The 20,153-nt window shown below is 46.4% G+C and overlaps 1 protein-coding gene across 2 annotated transcripts in view; it reads left to right on the top strand.

Annotated features, from left to right (window-relative positions):
- The window catches only part of CREBRF (CREB3 regulatory factor), a 262,024-nt gene that overhangs the window by 190,252 nt on the left and 51,619 nt on the right, over nt 1-20,153 (top strand). For both annotated transcript variants that reach the window (XM_078653016.1, XM_078653015.1), the window contains exon 7: nt 9,243-9,316. In XM_078653016.1, coding sequence (XP_078509142.1) covers nt 9,243-9,316 — 74 coding nt within the window. The remainder of the gene's footprint in view (nt 1-9,242; nt 9,317-20,153) is intronic.

Genomic DNA, 20,153 nt, shown 5'->3' on the forward strand with positions numbered 1-20,153 from the left:
GAAATCATTTGAACCACTTCTGGGTGTTCGGCGTATTCTCCTTGTGAACATATAACTCCAGGGGTGTGGTAATTCCCCTGAAAGCCGAACCAGCAGTGTGCGCGCCGATAATGACCATTTGAGAGGAACTAAATATATATATATATATATATATATATATATATATATATATATATATATATATATATATATATATATTTTTAAGACTAGTTAGGAGCTTTTTTGTTTTGCCAATAACTTTGGCGTCGTTTGACGAATGTTCGCAAAATTTTGAAAAGTATTTTGCCACTCACTTCAGCTGCTGTGTTGAAAATGTCAGGGTGAACTGTGCAGGAGGGAGACCCAAAACGCCTTTTCTCCATGTTAATTTCCATAGTTGGTTTCATAGGAGCAAATGGACTTGGTGCGTTTTATACATTAATCAATCCGTATTACTGACTTGCATATCAACTGCATCGCCAAGTTATTTTTTTAATACATATTTTATTGATTTAATATGTGCATCTTACATTCTGCATAAACATGGGCCATCAACATGAGTCAAACACCTGATTAGACTTCCCCCTCCATGCATCACATGAGCCATTCGATATTAATACCATGTCAGATTATAGTGACTGTTTATACATGATCATACTACAAACCTTGATCTGCTAATCTTAATTATCAAATAGACTATCCCCAACTCTTAATTGTTCCCCCTCCCCCTTCACCGGTGTGTATAACTATAAGCGTCGCATTCCATCTCGCGTCACGAAGCAGCCACAACTGACAGCATCTCTCAGTGTACATGTAGTTGCCAGAGGACCCCACCCAACCCAGTTCTCCCCACCTACTCTCCCTCTGTCTGATGATCTAGTAGCGATTGTACCAATGCTTCCCATGAGTTTGCTGAATCTAGTGCCTTTTCTTTATTGAACCATCTCGCCTGCTGATATCTAAGTGCACTCTCACTACCTACCTATTTTAAGAACTCAGCCTTCCATCTCTTACTATTAGGACCGTCTTTTGACTTCCAGTGTCTCGTTATTTCTCTCTTTGCTAGCAATAGCCCCATATCTACAAATTTGCTTGTCACCTTGGTTTTAGACATGTGAGGGAACCAGTGCAGTATTCATGTTGCTATGTCGAAAGTTAACTGTCGCTCCATTGCTGTGTTCAGTGTGTCTCCCACTTCTTCCCAGTAGTCCCCTAATTTACGACATTCCCATAGCATATGTTCAAGCTCTACCCCTTCACTTGCGCACCGGGGGCACGCTGCCTCTTCTATTTTAAAGTACTTCCTAATCTTACCTGGTGTTAAATATGCTCTATGTAGTGTATATAAATGCACCAGTTGAATTCTTTCAGTATTCGTGCTTTTCCATGCCCTACGCGTTCTGTGCCCATGCTGCCTCCGGTATGGGCTTCCCAATACCAGCTTCCCATTTCCCTCTCAAGGTGTCCAAGGGTGTTAGCCCTTCATTCAACATTCTAGAGTATAGGCAGGTGACCGCCTTAAAAGTCCCAGCCGCCATCATTGTGTATGGACACGCCATTGTTGCCTTAGATTCTATGAGCCCTTCTCTCCACTGTGCTCGCAGCGCACAAACTAGTGCGGCGCGTATTAAAAACCCTCCTCTAGGCAGATCGTACCTCTCTTGCAATGCTTGGTAGGGTAGCAATTCCCTGTCCTCATATAGGTCACCAATTACCTGGATCCCCGCCTGTTCACAGTCCTGTAAGGGCGTCCAATCGCCTCCGTGGGGTAGCGCGGTGGCCATCCCCAATGGAATTTCTGGTGCGTAGGGGTGCAAGACTCCCGCCCTACGTTGTGAACGATTCCAACACAGTCTGTGTTTTTTCCTCCATAGAAAGATCTCGAAGGTCCAGCTTTTGTTGCATGACTATAAAGGAGAGGACATGGCGTGGGATCCCGCTACCTCTCTGGTGCTCAGGGCCCCTAAATTCCTTTGCTACTGCTTGCGTCAAGATCTGTAGTTGGGCCGCCAAATAGTACAGTTCAAAATCAGGGACCACCAGCCCGCCCTCCGCCTTTGGTCTAATCAACGTTGCTTGAGCTACCCTCCGTCTGCCAGATCGCCACAGGAACCCCACCATCAGTGATTTCAATGATTTAAATATCAAGCACGGTATCCAGATAGGCAGCGTTCTAAAAAAATATAACAGACAAGGCAGTGCTATCATTTTTTAATAGAGCTATTCGACCTGTCACAGACAACGTGAGAGCAGCCCAAAAGGCCATGCTACCCTTCAATGCCCTCACGCATCTCCCCACGTTCTCCTCCAGCATATCATTAGCGCCATGATATACATGTACACCCAGGTATGCCAGGCAGGTCTGTTCCCATCGCACTTCCCTAGGTGTAATGGGCGGTAGTCCTCCAGGTCTCGTCGGAAACAGACATGTTTTTGACCAATTCACCCGCAGGCCTGAAGTATCTCCGAATTCTGAGAGCAAGCTCGCAGCTCCTTCTAGTGCTCTCCCAGCATTCTCCAAAAACATCAGCAGGTCGTCAGCATATAGTGAAATATACTGCCGCTCTCCCCTGCACAACAGTCCGTCATATTTCTCTTCTAATCTGGCCCTTGCTGCCAGTGGTTCTATGGCTAGGGCAAACAGTAAGGAGGAGAGCAAGCAACCCTGCCTTGTCCCACGGGCCACTGGGTATTGAGATGATATCAGTGTACCAACCCTCACCATAGCCACTGCAGATGTATAGAGCACCTTTGTCCAGGCCACAAAGTCAGCTCCTACTCCAAAGCGTCCTAGCCTCTTATACAGATATAGCCATTCTAAGCTGTCAAAGGCTTTCTCAATGTCCACTGACAGCACCACAGGTTGCTGTGCCCCCGGTTGTTCCTCTTCCAATATCCATACTAATCTCCGGACATTAGAAGACGTGTTCCTTGTCGGGATAAACCCAGCCTGATCCTCGTGGATCAGAGCAGGTATGTGCTGCAGAAGGCGAGTCGCCAATATCCTGCTCAAAATCTTGTAATCGGTAGTTAACATCGACAATGGGCGATAGGAGGCTGTGTCTGTCCCCACTCTGCCAGGTTTCAAAAGTGGGATCACAAGTGCTTCCCGCATGGAGTTAGGGAGTTGCCCCAATTCTTTTGCCTCCTTGAACACCTCTAAGAGTCTTGTGGCTAATAAGTCCGCATATTTCCAGTAGAACTCTTCGGCAACCCATCAACTCCCGGTGTTTTATTTCCGGCCATGTGCTTGATAGCACTCCTAATTTCCTCAATCGCTATGTTCCGGCCCAAGCATTTCGCTTGTTCCTCCTCTAATTCTGGGAGTAATATCGCGTCCAGAAAGGAGTCCATTTCAGATTCCCCGGCCACCAGCGAACTTTCATACAATGCCTCATAGTACTGCAAAAATCGGTTTAATATCGCATTCTGGGTGAAAACCATCTCCCCATCTCCGTCCCCTAGTGCCAGTATTGGTGAACCCAGTTTTGTCCGATTAGCCAGCCAAGCCAGCAACGTCCCCGCCTTGTCACCTTCAGCGTGTGCTTTCGTAATATAAGTTTTATGGTCAAAGCAACGCAATCTCTCTATCTCCTCTGCCACCTATTCTTTTGCTGCAAGTACCTCTGCTTGAACTTCGGGCTGCCCGGGTCCTGCTAGTTCCGCCTTTCTCAGTCTACTCTCGGCCTGATCTAAGTCTTGAAGTAGTGCCTTCCGCACCCCTACATGTTTGCCAATGGAGAGCCCCCGTATTACCACCTTAAAGGCGTTCCATTCCATCGCCCTTGTGGAGGCCGTGCCAGCGTTCTCGGCAAAATAATGTGTTATCCCTTCATTCACTTCCCTCTGAAAGATCGGGTCTTCTAATGTTTCAAGTTGTAAACGCCTAGTGGGGATGGCAGATACCGCCGTCATCCAGTGCATGGTAAACAGCAGTGGGTTATGATCAGACAGTGTTCTGGTAAGATATTCAGTGTGCACTATGGAGGGCGCAATTAATGGTGAGCATAAGACTGAATCTAAGCGAACATGCAGATCATGCATTGCAGAGAAGTATGAGTAGTCCCGGTCGTGTGGATGGTGTGTGCGCCATATATCCACTAAACTGCACCTGTCCTGCCAGTCCAGCCTACATTTAGTCAGTCTATGCACAGGAGAGTCCGCCAGTGGGGGGTGCAACCTATCCAGTGATACATCCACTATGGAATTGAAATCCCCTCCCAGCACTGCAGATCCTGTAAAGTAATGTGCTAATGTCCCAGATAAGCATTCTAAGAAGCGTGATTGGTCAATGTTTGGTGCGTAAATGCTACAAAGTCCCTACCCCGGAGTTTTCCTTCCACTGCCACAAACCTGCCTTCGGGGTCTATTGTTTGCTTCATGACCTGGAAAGGAACCCCAGCTCTAATCCATATCAGTGTCCCCCGTGCAAACGCTGAATATGTGGTGCTAAATACCTGTCCCCTCCATCTCCTCTGTAAAACTATACTCTTTGCCTTAGTGAGGTGAGTTTCTTGCAGCAGCGCTATGTAGATTTCTCTTCTGACTAAATATGCATGGATCTTGTGGCTTCGTGTCATTGTGTGAAGTCCCCTCACATTCCAGATTATACAACATAGGTCAGCTACAGCCCCCATTGTGAACTTGTAATAACTGCATTTGGAGTCGTATTTCAGCAACCACACCGGTGAATCCCTTAACCCAGCTTCCTTCCCAACATCCCAACAACCCCACCCCCCCAAGAACAGGACCTAGAACCAAACAGCTAGTCCCCATCCAAACCACGACAACAAATAGCACACATCTAAGCCCACCAGAAGTATCTGAGGGCATGCCTTATGGGCTACGAGGGGAGCTCAGTGCAAACGGGCCGCTGCTTATGTTCTGAGCTTTTTATTTTTGATAAGGGGGGCCTCACGGAGCACCCAGGCCCCGTGGACCACCACCTCCCTCAGTCCAAAGCATGTTTTTTAACAAATAGGAGAGGGGCTATTCTCGGCCCCGGGGACCGCCACCTAGGGGTAGGCCCTTGGGCAAGGAAAGAGGGAGGGGTGCGCCCCCCCCTCCTGGAACCGTACATGTCCCTTGGGACCGCCACCCCTCAGGGTTGGCTCCTGCAATGTCTTGTAGTGCCCACCCGAGACATTGCTGTTTGCTATAGCTTGGCAGGAGCAACATTGGCCCATGGTAGGGGGGCCCACATTATCTCTCCCCCCCCCCCATTCTTAACATGTCTGGCCCCGGGGGATGGGGGGCCGGAATCGGCCAAAGGAAGGGGGCTACATAGTCCAGCAGTGGGATTGTTGAGAAGTGGTCAGAGATCACACACACCCTTTCTCCATCACTCTGCAAATGCACCTCTCGGCACACTGCTGGTGGGGGGGGGGCGTGGGGGGGGGGTGCAGTAGTGCGCCAGGAGGCTCTCATCAAACCCACTGTTTTGGACTAACTGGAGGTAACCGGAAGGCTTCTTGGCATCCATGGACGTTCTTGGGGTGGGCGGGGGTAACTAACCCTTCTGTTACCTCCAGTAAGTCCCACACAGCGGGATTGCTAAGAGCGATTTGTAGGCCATGCCTTCTTTCACCACCACTCTGCAAACTTCTGGCTGACTACTGGTTGGGGGATGAAGTCCACTTTACTCCAGAGGGATCTTGGGGGCCAAGAAGCCCTCCTGTTACCTCCAGTAAGTCTGACATAGCGGAATTCCTGAGAGCTCGACGGAGGCCCAGGCCCCTTTGTCCAGCACTCTGCAAATGAGACTACTAGTTAAGAAAACAAATAGAAATTCCCTTAAAAAAACTAACGTTATAGACCGGAAATAGATTTAGAAAAAACATCGAAATTCCCTGAAAAAAACAAATGTTACAAGGTCGTTATGGTTAGTCTTGGATTACACTTGTTCAAAACTCGTGCTTATGACCTCACATGTTAAATCACTCATGACATGGTCCCCATACAACCTCTTGTACGCCCACTCACTCACCCGCACATCCAGACATACCCATTCAGAGACCTATACCAGTGCTCACACACCCACTAACTCCTCGATAGAGCCACTCACCCGTACAGCCACTCACACAACCATTCACTCACCCATACAGCCACTCACACAACAATTCATTCACGCTTGCAGCCACTCATGCAACCAGTTACTCTCCCATACAGCCAGGCACATAACCACACACTCACTCTTACAGCTACTCACACAGCATCTTATTTACCTACCAAGTCATTCATACACCCACTCACTTACCCAATCAGCCTCTCAACACAGGCACTCACTCACCCACCCATACAAGCCCTCATACCTTCACACAACCACTTACATACCCATATACACATCCATATAAGCACTCAAACATTCCTGTACTCACCCATTCACATAGACACTCACTCTCCAATACTGTCACTCACACATCAATGAGCGGGTTACGATGCCTGCAAGGGATTTTTTTCTCTCTACTCAATCTAATATCTATAATTCGACATTGGTCGTAAACTCTAATCAGCAGCTTACATTAGGTAATTTCGGAAATTAAATTGACTTATTTATACTTGAACAAATCCGCCAAAGATTATTTCACACGGGTATAAGCTTTTTGAAACATAAATGTTCGAGGCATATGAGCTGCAGATCCCACATTGTGCATTGAAGTAAATTGGGACTGATTAAACCGAAAACAAACACTTTAGTGAAACAATTCTCAAATAAAATAGGTGTAATTGTCGACGTTTCGGTCTAAGTAGTGAAGCCATCCGTTAGACCGTCTTCAGGTCGGTAGATTCATGTTGAATGACCCATAGAAGACTACATAGGTCACTTGAGAATTGTAAATGTAGTCAGACACTTTAAATTTGTGTGCTCAACATCAAAGAAATAGCGGTGTAGATGTAAAAATTATGTGATTGCTGTATGTTTACATAGTCAGTCAGACAACGAGTAATATCGGTAACCAAATTCAGGTATCCTAAACCTCCATTTCACTTGGAGCTGCTTTCCATACTTCCAAAATGCCCTGTACCACGTTTAGTCCCTGTAGGCACCTTGAACCCATAGAAGACATAAGTGTCTGGTACACCGACACTCACAAGACCCAGAGGAGTACATTTGTAGGTCAGGCCTTGGCAGAATAGAATCTTGCATGAGGTAGACTGGAGGCAATTAATATGTTTTTGGTATTTCTGTAGCACAAACGTAGTCAAAAGACAGCGGGCGTCTTGTATTGGGATTAAGAAATGCTGAAAATCTGACAAACCTGTTCAGAGTGTCCTCCTAGCTAGCCATTCAGTGCAATGGATACAGAATGGTTTTAAACTTTCCGTACAGACCCGAGTTTGGCACCAAGTGAACATAGCACCATAAACAGTGATGCTGGCACAATTTTGGGTTCTGCTTTAAAAGTAGATAATTGATTATGCAAACTATATTCCTTAGGAAAAACTGCACAGATTTGGTATTGCCAGACTTTAGAAATTCAGCCTAACAATCTATTGGTTCCTGCATTAATGCTTGTCCATTTAAGAAACGCAAAATAATATGAAAAAATATCTGTAAAAAACTACTATATCTGCACATTTTTCATTAAGTTTTCAGGCTTGAGTGAGATTCTGATGCAGGGTTTCCACCAATCCATAGCCCTCAATCTGCTTGAAACAAAACAGTTTGATTGGATTCACAAAGACACATGGGAGGTACAAGTACTTGACAACCAGATGGCAATTTCGTTTTTTAAATACATACGTAGGTGTTGAAACACCCTGGCAGTGAAAGGGTTAAACTATACTTGTTGTGTCTCCGACCATTAGCTGAAGGAGACCCTCATGGTGTGTTTTTCTCTTGCATGGGGAACGGTCCTCCGTTTCACTTAATCCCCCTAACTCTCCCATTGTCAGGATTTGAGTTCAGGTTCTTAGCCACTGCACAAATTACTTCATACCCTTTCTGCCATTGAGTAAGTGGGGCATTTTCTCCCCACCCTGCATGGAAGTCCACATCATTAGCCCTGCGTAAGTGGTTATATAGTGACCCCGTAAAATGTGAATGAACCTGCTTACAAGACTGTTTTTCTGCTGTTGCCATACAACCTGTTTCATTGCACCATAGGAATGAGTCCATTCTCTCCTCCTAGGCATGTTGCTGCAGGCCTATTGCATCTCTTCCTCTCTAGGCATGACCTAAGGGACCAACTCCGTTTGCCCCGATTAATTCCACTTTCTGTGTGCTGTTACATTATTAGGCTGACCAAGCAAGTTCATATTCTGACTCTTTCTCTGCCCGAGATTGGAGCCCTCTGGATTAGAGTCCACCTCCCTCATTGTGCAAGTAACTCGTGAGAGAAACTCACTCCTTTACTGGAGAGCCGCCTCACAGAAAAACTGTAGGAAGCCTTACTTTCCCAATGTTTTGTCACACCATCTGCCCTCATCCCCTCCTATAACACCATAGGTATGAGAAAAAGCAGGCACTCTTGCAGATCTAGCCTCTCAGGAATCCCAAATGCAGCTATTTTGTTGGACTACTGTCCCACTTTCGGATGCACACTTCACCTAGAAGTATGGTAACCTGACTTTCTTTCTGTTGGCTAAGACTTTGAGGGAGACTGGTTCAACTACAGAACTCCTCGGAGTCTTTTTTAAGGTGGACAATCTCTTTAGGATAGAAACTCTATTAAACTTCTCTCCTTGCTGTCCACCTTCGTTGTTAGTGGACTCTGATGGACAGCTATGAATTATTTGCTTCTTTGGATGAGGAGCAGCTGAATCCCACACACACTCTACCAGAGAGAAGATTTTGTCTCATTGTCCATTTTCTGCTGGAGCTCCTCCTTGCATGAACTCAGTTGAGTCTGAATGCAAGGAGTATCATCGAAACCCTCTGTCCTTAGTGTTTCTGTTGAACTTTCTTTACCCAATGCAATTCTCACTTCCCTGATTCAGTTTCTTCTATACTCTTTGTGCTGGTTGCAGCCAGTTGAAACTCCTGTGGACAAACAAGTTTATTTGCTCACGAGTGAAAACTGTTGTTGGAGGTATAATTATTTTTTTTCCGGCAAAACAAATTGTTTAATTTCTTTAAATATCATCCTCACTAGTCCTTCACAATATGTCTTACCAAAAACACAATACCACCAGTGACATCCTCTCACCCAACCGTCTACCAATTTCGCTACTTATTGAAGTATTATGGTATGTCCAGCAAATCATGTAGAATATACATGTTAAAAGATGCATTCTTAATGATGTTTTTATTGTCCATGCAGGGCTTGCAGGCTGAAGAAAAAGGCCCAATATGAAGCAAACAAAGTGAAGCTATGGGGACTCAATACGGAGTATGGTAAATGGAACCTCTGTGTCTTTTCTGCAGTTTTCTCTCTTCCCTGGGTAAGGCTAAGCAGAATGTATCCTTGGCAGATGGGTAAATGAGCTGGTCAACCCCAGTGTCTTTTTGAGTGCAGGAACTTTAGTGGTGAGGCTCATTTGACGGGTTAGTATAGTGATCTGCCAAGGTGGACAGTAAAGATCATTTAGCAGGAGGACAAATATCTAGATTTTAGTGAGGATATTATAACTGTCAATAATAACACTTTCTTTATTTTCATTGTATTTGGATCCATTGCTATGCCATTTCTGGTATTTTAATATAGAACAACAACATAACAATCAGTCAACTTAACAGCTTTCCACAGGCCTTCTGATTTTGTTAACTTCCACTTGTTCAGGATGACAGCCAATCAGAGGAGGTTTCCAGTTGGGAAATGGCCTGTTATTTTTCAGATAATCTTCATTGATAATTGGGGCCACTAAATAGTCCCGCCCACATTCTGGATTATGGAGCATTTATACTAAATACATAGTTTGCATGTCCTCTTTGCTTTACTTTCGGTAGGCCATAACTTTAGGTGACATAAACAAACTTCAGCATCCTACAAAACAGACTACATTGGCCAAGATCATTAATTGCCTTTAGAAAGTGAAAATACACCTAAAACCAGGAATATCCATAGAAAAACTGGGTTATTGTAAAAGCCTCTTTCACAAATGTTAAACGTTTTCTAATAAGGGAATTAGGACAATATGGTCATATAGGCAGCAACTATGCTAAGTGGAAAAGTGACATTACGCCTTTAAGGGCTCCAACGTCTCTAGCATCCCATCATGCCATTAGGTGGTAGGTAACACGTTCTTTTTCTGCATCATGGTGACAGGATTCTAGCGCACAGAGCTCTGTCTTTTCAGACTTGTTTATATGGAAGCATTTTCAAATCTTTCTTAAACTTGTTTCACTTGAAGTCCCATAGGATTTAAAATATTTGTATGCCTAACGGAGAAGCGATGTCCTGATTCCGCATTGAGGCAGTGTAAAGTGCCTACATGTCCGTCATCTAGGGTTGTCTTGCTGATGAAAAGGCATATGAAGTTCACAAAGAGGAGTTTTAACATCAAAAGAAACCTCAATGTCAAGACACCAGTCAACATTGAAATTCATTGAATTATCTGCCCTGTGCAGAAAACTGCATATTGGCTCAATAAAATGAAGGAGCGGAGCCTACCTTCCACATCTAAACCTCTGTCTCTAGTACGAATTCCAGACTTGCTGCCTCCTCCTTGAACTCTTTCTCCGCCGCTACCACCTTCTCCACCACCAAAGGTGGCATCCGTGGATCATTCTCCCCTTACAGCTCCAAACCCAGGAGCTATGGAACTGCATCTCGCACATACTCCTGTGGTTGTACTTACAAGGTGTTCCAAGTTGCCATCACACCTTTCCAGACCTTGCCATTGTCTAGGATAAAATATAAATCTCACCATTGTCCTCACTACTTCAATTCTAGGCAATCAGGACATTTCTCCTCAAGGGGTTTTTCAGGACATTGACAGTATACTTGATCACAGTCACATACTTCGCAGTCCAACTAATTTTTATTCCAGACTGAAAGATGTTCTCCAACTTTGCCTGAATCTCCTTCAGAAAGGATTTCACCAGTTGATGATATAAATACCTTCCAAGAGATCCTCTATAAAGGGGGAAAAAGTCAGTAATCTGCTACTTCTTTCACGGCATTGCTATTTGAGACATTTCATCAAATATCTGTGTCAAGATCACTGCATCAGGACCCAGAGATGGAACTTTTCCTTTCGCCATCCTCAGCGAAAGCAGGACTGTTGAGGCTTAAAAGAATTGTAGACCACCAGATCAGGATCTACTGTTCTTCCGAATGGCTCCTACTTTTGACTAGGTTATTGTTTTGGTGGCACGAAAATACCATTCCAGTGCTCCATGGTCTCCTGTCCCTCAGGATAAGGAGAGCAAAAAGCAAGACTTGGTTGGAAGAAAAATATATGGCACATATGCCAATACATTGATTCGCGAGTGCCACTAACATAGGCAGTTATGGTTGGTCGCTCTGGGACTCTCTGCAACAATTTGTCAATTAAATACCTAGAGATCTCTGAGAGAATTTTCAAGAAACTCACGATTAAGACATGATGGTATCAAACCACGTCCTCAGCGCTGTGGCAGAAACTTCTGCAGTGGCTGCTCATGGTTACTGCTGCAGCTTTGCCTTGGAAACACCTTTGTAGTTAAGGCGCATAGGGCTCAAACCTGAAGCGTAAGAAAGGATTCAAAATTAGCCCTTCTTGGGGAACAACTTATAACTGCACTCCTGCAGCTGAGGAGATGTCCCAAATGAAGACTGAGATGGGCAACCCTTTCATCTCTTGGCCTAGAGAAGAGAAAAGCGCACAAAAAGCACTCGTACAGGCCTTACAATTGCTGCAACATAGGGTTCAACCCCCTGAGTGACATCACCAACAAAAGTGCCATTCCAGAGGACATCAACCACCCACTGGAACAAAGCAGCTACTCCCCACTTTTCTTTCTTCTGTTACCCACTCCAGCTGTGGGAAGTGGAGGGTGGAAGAGGAAAAAAAAAAACATCACCAGGACAAATTGGTTCTGAATATTGTTCAAAAAGGCCATTGTTTTAGATTCAAATCCCCTCTACCTTTAGACCCAGCAACTAAGTCGCAACAACTTTTGTGAAATGTTCTCTTCCTCTTGCAAAAGCAAGCAGTGGAGAGTGTCCTTCTAAGAAAGGAATGAGATTTTTTTCCAGCTACTTTCTGATCAAAAGAGGGTTCCAACAACGAATTCAGATCCATTCTGGATCTAAAACTGGCAAACAAATAGTTATAGAAAGAAAAAGCAGTATGGTAGCACTCCATCAAATCTATCTGTATCTCCATCATAGAGAACGGCTTTGCGCCCTAAAAATTCAAGATGTGTGCCTTTATATACCTGTGGCCTAAAAACATAGGAAATTCCTGGTATTTTTGGTCAGAAACCATCACCATCGGGTCAGAATCCTTTTGTTCAGCCTCCACTATGTCTCAAGGACAATGTCAAAGAGCATGGATGTTGTTGCAGTTTATCTCAAGAAACAGAAGAACTTCATCTGTCTATCGCTATATGACTGGTTATTCAAGTTGTTAACTGTGCAGAAATATCATATACATTTCCAGCTGACAGTCTGCTTTCATGCAATGTAGATCACGAGAAATCGACATCAGCTCTAGTATAGTGACTGCACTACCTGGGAGATGTTCTGGATACTATAAAAGCAAAAGTGTGTCCTTTGGAAGTGAGACATATCTATCTGAAATGTTGCACAACAATATGCTGGAATTGAGGGCTCTGCGTCTGGCCCGAAATCTTTCCCTCCCTCTTTCAGGAGAGACCCTCTTCTTAAGACAAACAATATTATCTGGAGGCTCAAACGTTCTGAAAGTGTTTAATGGCAAGGGAATTGAGAATCTCCTCAGTCCACTCTTGAGGGATTCAAAATGCTCAAGCGTACTCCCTGAGCAGGTCTATTTAGCAAAACCACAAGTGATTCCTCTGTAAACTGTCCTTTGCAAAGTCTTCGGGGACCATGGTTTCTATCGGTCAAATGTCTCTGCTATGGCATGCAACAAACAATGCCCAGAGTTTGCATCAAGATGTTACCAAACACAGACAAAGATAAAGGATCTTTGGATTGACCGGTAAGGCATTTTTCTTTACATCGAATTCCCTGACTCCAGTAGTATTCAGCAGACTGAATTACTAAAGAGGGATAATCATTCTAATTGCAACAGATTAGCCAGATAAGTAGTGTGGTTCATATCCCCCTTCAGCTTTCAGAGGGACCACACAAGAGGACGCTGTGCAGGTTAGATTTTCTGCACAGGTTTGGGGCCAGATTTTGCATTCCCAAACTTCCATTGTTGATTGTGGCATCATGGCTCTTGAACTCATTCAGTATGAACACTTGAACCTTCCACAGGAATGTATGGACATTCTCAGAGATAATACATTTGCACCCACAGGAACTTCCTACTCTTTCAAATGGAAGAGTGTATGCATGTGGTGTTCTTAGAAAAACTTTGATACTAACATCTGTCACAAAGAAGCTCTACTACCATATCTTCTTCCTTTGACAAGAACAGTTTATTCTTCCTTCAAAGTTCACCTAGCTGGAACTCAGTGGTTAATGATTTACTTGAGGTACAGAGGTCCTTCCATCTGAAAATTGACTATGGAACCTTTGCGACTCATGAGTTTACACTTTGAACCAAATGCAAGGCTGCTATTGAACACCTTTCCTGGAAAGTCACTTTCTTTGTGGCGATTCATCTGTACGCACAGCTGGCGAGATAGAAGCACTATGCTTCCATAAACTGTAACAACAAGAACGCGTTCAAAATCTCAGCTTAAGGACGTTTTGGGTTTTCCTGTGAATCGGAGAATTACATTGCAAACGTTCTTTCGGAACCCTTCTTTTGGAGAAAGATCACTCAACACTTGATGTTAGGGGAGTTCTAAAATTCGATATTGCTAAGACAAAAGACATAAGAAGGTCCAAACCTTGTAAATTATGGTCCATTGCTGTGAGAAAGTGCCATCTTTCTTGCATTGGTATGCCCCCACTTTTTTCTGAACTGCTGATGTGCTTTGACTAAGTGTGCCTTGGGCTCCTGCCAACCAGGTACCCAGGGCCTGTGTTCCTTCCCTTAAACTGTGTTGAAACCAAAAGCCAATTGGCATCTCTGGCCACCTGTCAGCCCCTAGTAAATGGTACCCAGGACATGGTGACCAGAGAAGACCCCTGAGGGCTGCAGCACGTATTGTGCCACCCTCAGGGGCCCTGTACCCCGACACCCACACACTGCCTTTGCAGGCTGAGTGTCTAAGTGCAGAACTAAACAAAGAGACATGGCACACATCCCTGTGTGCCATGCCCACAGAACCCACTGCCCTGGTATACTTCAGTCACCCCTCTAGCTGGGTGCCCTATGCCAGAGGTGTGGGCACAGGTGCATGAGCCCTGTGCCCCTACAGTACCCAGGGCCATTCCTGGGCACTGTAAGTGCAGCAATGCCATTAAGAGCATATGGTGCTGGGAGGTTGTCATTACGAACTCCACGGCACCATAATGGCTACACTGAAGACTGACAAGTTTGGTACCAAAGTTCTCAGCACATTAAACCCGCATTGATGCCAGTGTGGGATTTAATGTAAAATGCACCAGAGGGCATCTTAGAGATGCTCTCTGAAAACCTAACCTACAATCCACGTCTGGGCTGAGTGGCTGCAGAGGCTGCCACACAGCAGATATGTTGCTGGACCCCTGGGTGGAGAGCCCCCCACTCTACTGGGCCTGCAACAATGCACATCCTGGGCGAGGTGATAGGTCTCCTCCCCCAGGATGGGCAGGGGTAAGCTTCAAAGGCATGCCGCCTCTGTGAGCTTCTCCAGACCATTTGCTGTACCCAGCAACTGGCCCTCACCGGTTCTATGCTCCACTCTGGTGGGAAGACTGACGGGAAACCCTACGTCAGGAAGGGGGGGTGTGCCAGCCTGTGCCAACCCCACCCCTCTTGGTGGGAGAGGCCAGGTGAAGCACGACCCCGGGCTCCGGCCATCTTGAAGCTGGGGAGCCCTGCTCAATCACAGCTAGGCTCCGGCCCCCTCCCACAGGAGAGGAGCAGGCTAGGGGGTGTACCCACCCCAGGACAGGGACCTATTGGTCCCTGCCCTTGCCCTAACTGTAACACCCCTAAATTTAGTATTTAGGGGCACCCTGAACCTTCCTTCCTCAGATCCCGATAAGAAAAGAAGAAAGAAGATCAAGAAGAAGACCCACCGTGCAGCTGCTAACAGGACGGCACCCACTGACTTGGCCCCAGCCCTACCGGCCTGTCAATCCTGGAACCTGCTCCTGCTTAATCCCGGCGACTCCTGCGGACAGCAACCTTGGGACACCCGGAAGACATGCCTGCCTTGACCCTCTTAAAGATTGGGACTCCCATAAGCAGAGGCTCTGCTTCAACAACCAACCCCTGGTGCTAGCCATGAAGCTCAAGACCTGCCCACTCTGCACCCGCCGAGCCCGGCCCGTGCCCGAGTGATCCAAGACCACGAGGACGACCCCCCGGCGACTGGGACCCGAAGTCCAGTGCCTAAAGGCCCTCCTCGACGAACCAGACGACGCCTGCATCCTCAGAACCAGGGACCCCTCCAACCGCGACCAGCCGAGGGTAAGATTTCCTGACACCCAAAGACACCCCTGCACCCCCCTGTGCCTCCCTTTGGGGTACCTACCTCTTCTCCAGGATCCCAACTTACCTCTCCAAGTGGCGGTCGCACCTGAAGAATCACCGTCCCCGAGTCTGCAGCCTTTGTTCCCTTTTTACCTTTCCAATTGAATAACATTGAGCCACTCGACGGCTCAATGGCACCCTGCACCCAGCCGCCCAAGTGCCCCTGGCAGCGCAACCTGTGCCCTATCCTACTTCCCCATTTGCCCTGAGCAAGTGACCAGGAGCCCAGCTCCCACAGCCGCGTGGCCTGCTAGCCAGCAGCCACCAACCAAAGGGTGAATCCTTTTGTGGATTCACATGCTGTCATTATTCCGTCATCTAGTGGTTGGGTCTGGAATAGTCCTTGTTTTTTTTTTTTTTTTCTTGTTTTGGGTTTCTCGACCACAATTTGGTGCCAGGTACGTCCCCTGTGACGTCAGACGGCGTCCTGGAGGACTTTGTGCGTGGTAGCCATCTTCAGATTCTTTTTTCCACCGTTGGGTCTGGAAGCGAGATGGGAAATTATGAACTTTTTTTCAGGATACACCCGAAAATAGCAGACCAAGCCGAAAAGTTCGAGTGAACTTCACCGATCATCGACACCGCGACCGGCGATCAGAACACTACTCCGGGATCGACTTGACAGACTACCTCTAAGGTCGACAAATGGCAAAGTCGGGGCCATGGAAAAGGCCCCCTTCAAGTTTTGCCCCGAGTGGCACCACAAATTCACTCAACACGACCAACACAATGTGTGCAACCTCTGCCTGCTCAAGGACCATAAGGACAAGGACTGTGAGGCCTGCACAGTGTTCCAGCTGAAGACACTCTGGACTCGTCAAACAGAGAGAGGTCTACTAAAACACAATGTCTCAGACCTCGAAGAAAACTTCCCTTAAGGACCTGGGTTTTTTCAGTGATGACGACGACAAGGGAGTGCCGGGAGAATCGGCGCACAACGGATCGGACATCGAAATTCTGGAAGGGGACTCTGAAAAACCACACGTCCACAACAAGGCGAGCGACACCGAGATGAAGACGGATAAGGTAAGACACCAAACGCATCCGTTATAACCGTTGGGCCAAGAAAAAAGGCGCAACCTAAGGCAGCCTCGACGCCGAACAAAAAGGTGATTGAGGATTAGCCGTGATCTAAAGAATCCAACGGAAACCTGAAAAGGGACACTGAGGCGGGAAAATCACATAAGACGCCGAAACTGAGGGGTGAACACTAAACCCCAAAGGGAAGTGCACTGCCGTCGAAACCAGAGGCAAGCGCACTCAAGAAGAGAAAATCTCCAGTCTCCGAAGCCGGGAGAACCCTCAAAGTCGAAAAGGAGAGGAAACGACTCGAGGCCAAGATAGTGGCGCTCCTTCAGAAAAAGAAAGAGTGTGACGCACCACTAAGACGTCCGGATTCAGAAGGCAGCACTCACCGAACCGGACAACATCGACACCGGAGAAGCGGCAGATGCCAAAGGGGAAGAAGAGGAGAGCCTCGAATCACCACCAACCCCCGAACCTCGCGTGGAAGATCTGGAGGAGGATATAGATGCTCCTGAAGAGGAGGAAGCCTCTGAAAATTTAGAGGACACCTTAAACGACCTAAACACCGAAAGTCCTGAGGAGGAGATCTGCTGTTACCCATCGAAGGCATCACCACCACTAGATAAGAGGGCAGCAGACACTTTCGTGTTCCCCTCAAAGAGGAAAAAGGAGACGCATGTTTCCTTCTAGAAACACTAGCCCCAGGCAACAAGCAGACACAATACTTACCCTTGTCACCAAGAACCTAGACCAGGGCAATAAAGTCTTAAAGGAACCAGACTCAAGCACGGGGTAACTCCAAAGGTCGTGAAAAAGTACAAAGCCTCATCCAAGGACCCTAAATATATTCAGGGGAACACGGTGCCTCACTCTATCATTGTCACCACAGGCAGGAGAGGAGCTAACGCACTCTCTAACACTGGGCCTCCACCAGAAAAAGAAAGCAAAAGAATAGATATGGTAGGGAGAAAAATTGAGAAGGAGGCAGCTACGCAGTGGCACATCGCAAACCCTAATCGCCTATTGAACAGATACGGCCACCAGCAGTGGGACGACGTTAAGGAGCTTATTAACAAGCTCCCCGAAGAGGACAAGAAAAGAGCAAAATCCATTGTCCAAGAGGGCAGGAACATCTGCACTAGATGCAGCAGACACTGCCAGCAGACAAATGTACATGGGCACAATCCTCAGAAGAGATACCTGGCTCAGAATTTCAGGGTTCAAACAAGAGGTTCAAACCTCCATCATCAACAGGCCCTTCACAGGGGAGGCACTGTTTGGAAAGGAGATGGACAAATCCCTCCAGCAAATCAAAAAGGATAATCAGACCGCAAGAGCAAAGGGAGCCCAGCAGCAAAGGGGTACCTTCAAAAGAGGTGGCTTCAACCACAGAAAGCCCACAGGAAGAGGTACATTCAGCCAAGGACTGCAAATGTCACATCAGCAACAAGGCCACGGTAATGGAAAACAAACTAGCCAACAAACTGGATACCAAGGTTGGCAGCAACAGCCGAAGCGTCCCTTTTGAGGAAGAGGCAGGGGCAGAGGCCAACCCTCTAGAGGAAGAGGAAATGGCTCAAATTGACTCCCATACGGAGAAGGACTCACACAAAACACCAGTGGGGGGAAGAATAGCCTAATTTGTACACTTGCAAAACATCACAACAGACAATTGGATTTTGAATCTAGTAAAATAGAGCTCACACAAAACCACCTGCAAACCCACCAAAGAAAAGAAAATTCCTAAAGTCGGAACTCCTACAGTTACATTTGGAGATAAAGGACCTACTCCAAAAACAAGCAATAGAATTGGTACCAAGACGAGCACTTAAAAAGAAACTCCTCACCATATTTCCTAGTGCCTAAACAGGACATAGCACTAAGGCCAATACTGAACCTAAGGTTTATAAACCAGTTCATTTTAACACAATATTTCAAAATGTCCACTCTCGAAGAGGGAATCCCTCAAATTCAAAAAGGAAGTTACATGCCAACAATCAAGAGGCCTACTTACACATCCTAATGAACAAAAAACACAAAGTAACTACGGTTCCTACACAAGGGAACACACTATCAGGTCAAAGTACTCCATTTCGGGATAAAGTCGGCACCACGCGTCTTCGCCAGGTGCCTAGCCGCAGTTGCGGCACACCTGAGAAAGGAGGGAATACACGTCTACCCCCTACCTGGACAACTGGCTCATAAAGGCAAACACAAAACAAAGATGCCTCAGGCACATTCAGACAACTATCCACACGTTACAAGAACTATGGTTTTCAATAAACCACAAGAAATCCTCCTCAAAACCAGAAAGAGAAAAGACTTTCCGAGAGGCAAGACTAAACTCAAAGAACCCGCGGGTGTACCAGACGTAAAAGGGGATACAAGCAATTACACAAGAAACCTCCCTATAGCACAAGGGTCAATCTCTGACAGTGAGGAGAGTTATGAAAGTTATGGGCATGATAGCATCATGCATCCCACTCTTACCTCATGCTCAACTACATATGCGCCCATTCCAGGAATGGCTAGACAACAACTGGTCTCAAGCCACAGGGAATTGGGAGGATCTAGTGGTTGTTACACACGAGCTGCAAGCAGAGATACAATGGTGGGCATCCAACAACATAACACAAGGCAGACCTTTCAGGAACCCAACTGCTTCTGTGATAATCACTACAGACGCATCCCTCAACAGATGGGGAGCGCACTGCAAACAACTGAAAGTACGTGGTCAATGGAACGAACAGGATTTGATAAAACACATTGACTACTTGGAAGTGAAAAATGTTTTCCTAGCACTGAAAGCGTTCCACAAACCCATTTATTTATTTATTTGCGGGTTTGTAACGCGCTTGAATAAACTCCCGGAGGAGTATCTCTGCGCCTGGGAGCAAGGAAACAAAGACAGAGCAAGAGTAGAATCAGATGGATCTAGATCTGGTTTCTAAACAGCAGGGTTTTGAGCTGCCTTCTAAATTGTAGGTGTTCTGAACATTGTCTGAGAGACAGAGGGAGCTTGTTCCACAGTTATGGTCCAGTTACAGATAGAGCTTTGCCTCCGTGTCTGGCCTTTCTTGCACGGGGCACCATCAAGAGAAGGTGGTTGCTAGATCTGAGAGATCGGGTAGGGACATATGGAATGAATTTGTTTTCCAGGTAGACGGGCCCTTGTCCGTTTAAGCTTTTATGTATTAAATAGCATATTTCAAACTTTGTTCTCTGTCGGATTGAGAGCCAGTGTAATAGGTCCAAAAGAGGTTTGGACGCAGTTCTCGGAGGGACATTCAGGACCAGGCGGGCCGCCGTGTTCTGGATTACTTGGAGCTTGGCCAGCACTCCCTCGTTTGCAGAGAGTAGCAAGCCGTTGCAGTAGTCGATCCGACTTAGAACAAGAGCCTGTACCAGAGTTCTCCTGAAGGAATCTGGGAGCAGGGGAAAAACTTTGCGCAACAGGCTGATAGTGTGGAAACAAGAGCCTATGACATAGTTGCTGTGCT

Source organism: Lissotriton helveticus, chromosome 7 (genome assembly GCF_964261635.1).
Source record: "Lissotriton helveticus chromosome 7, aLisHel1.1, whole genome shotgun sequence".
In the NCBI taxonomy this organism is placed as follows: Eukaryota; Metazoa; Chordata; class Amphibia; order Caudata; family Salamandridae; genus Lissotriton; species Lissotriton helveticus.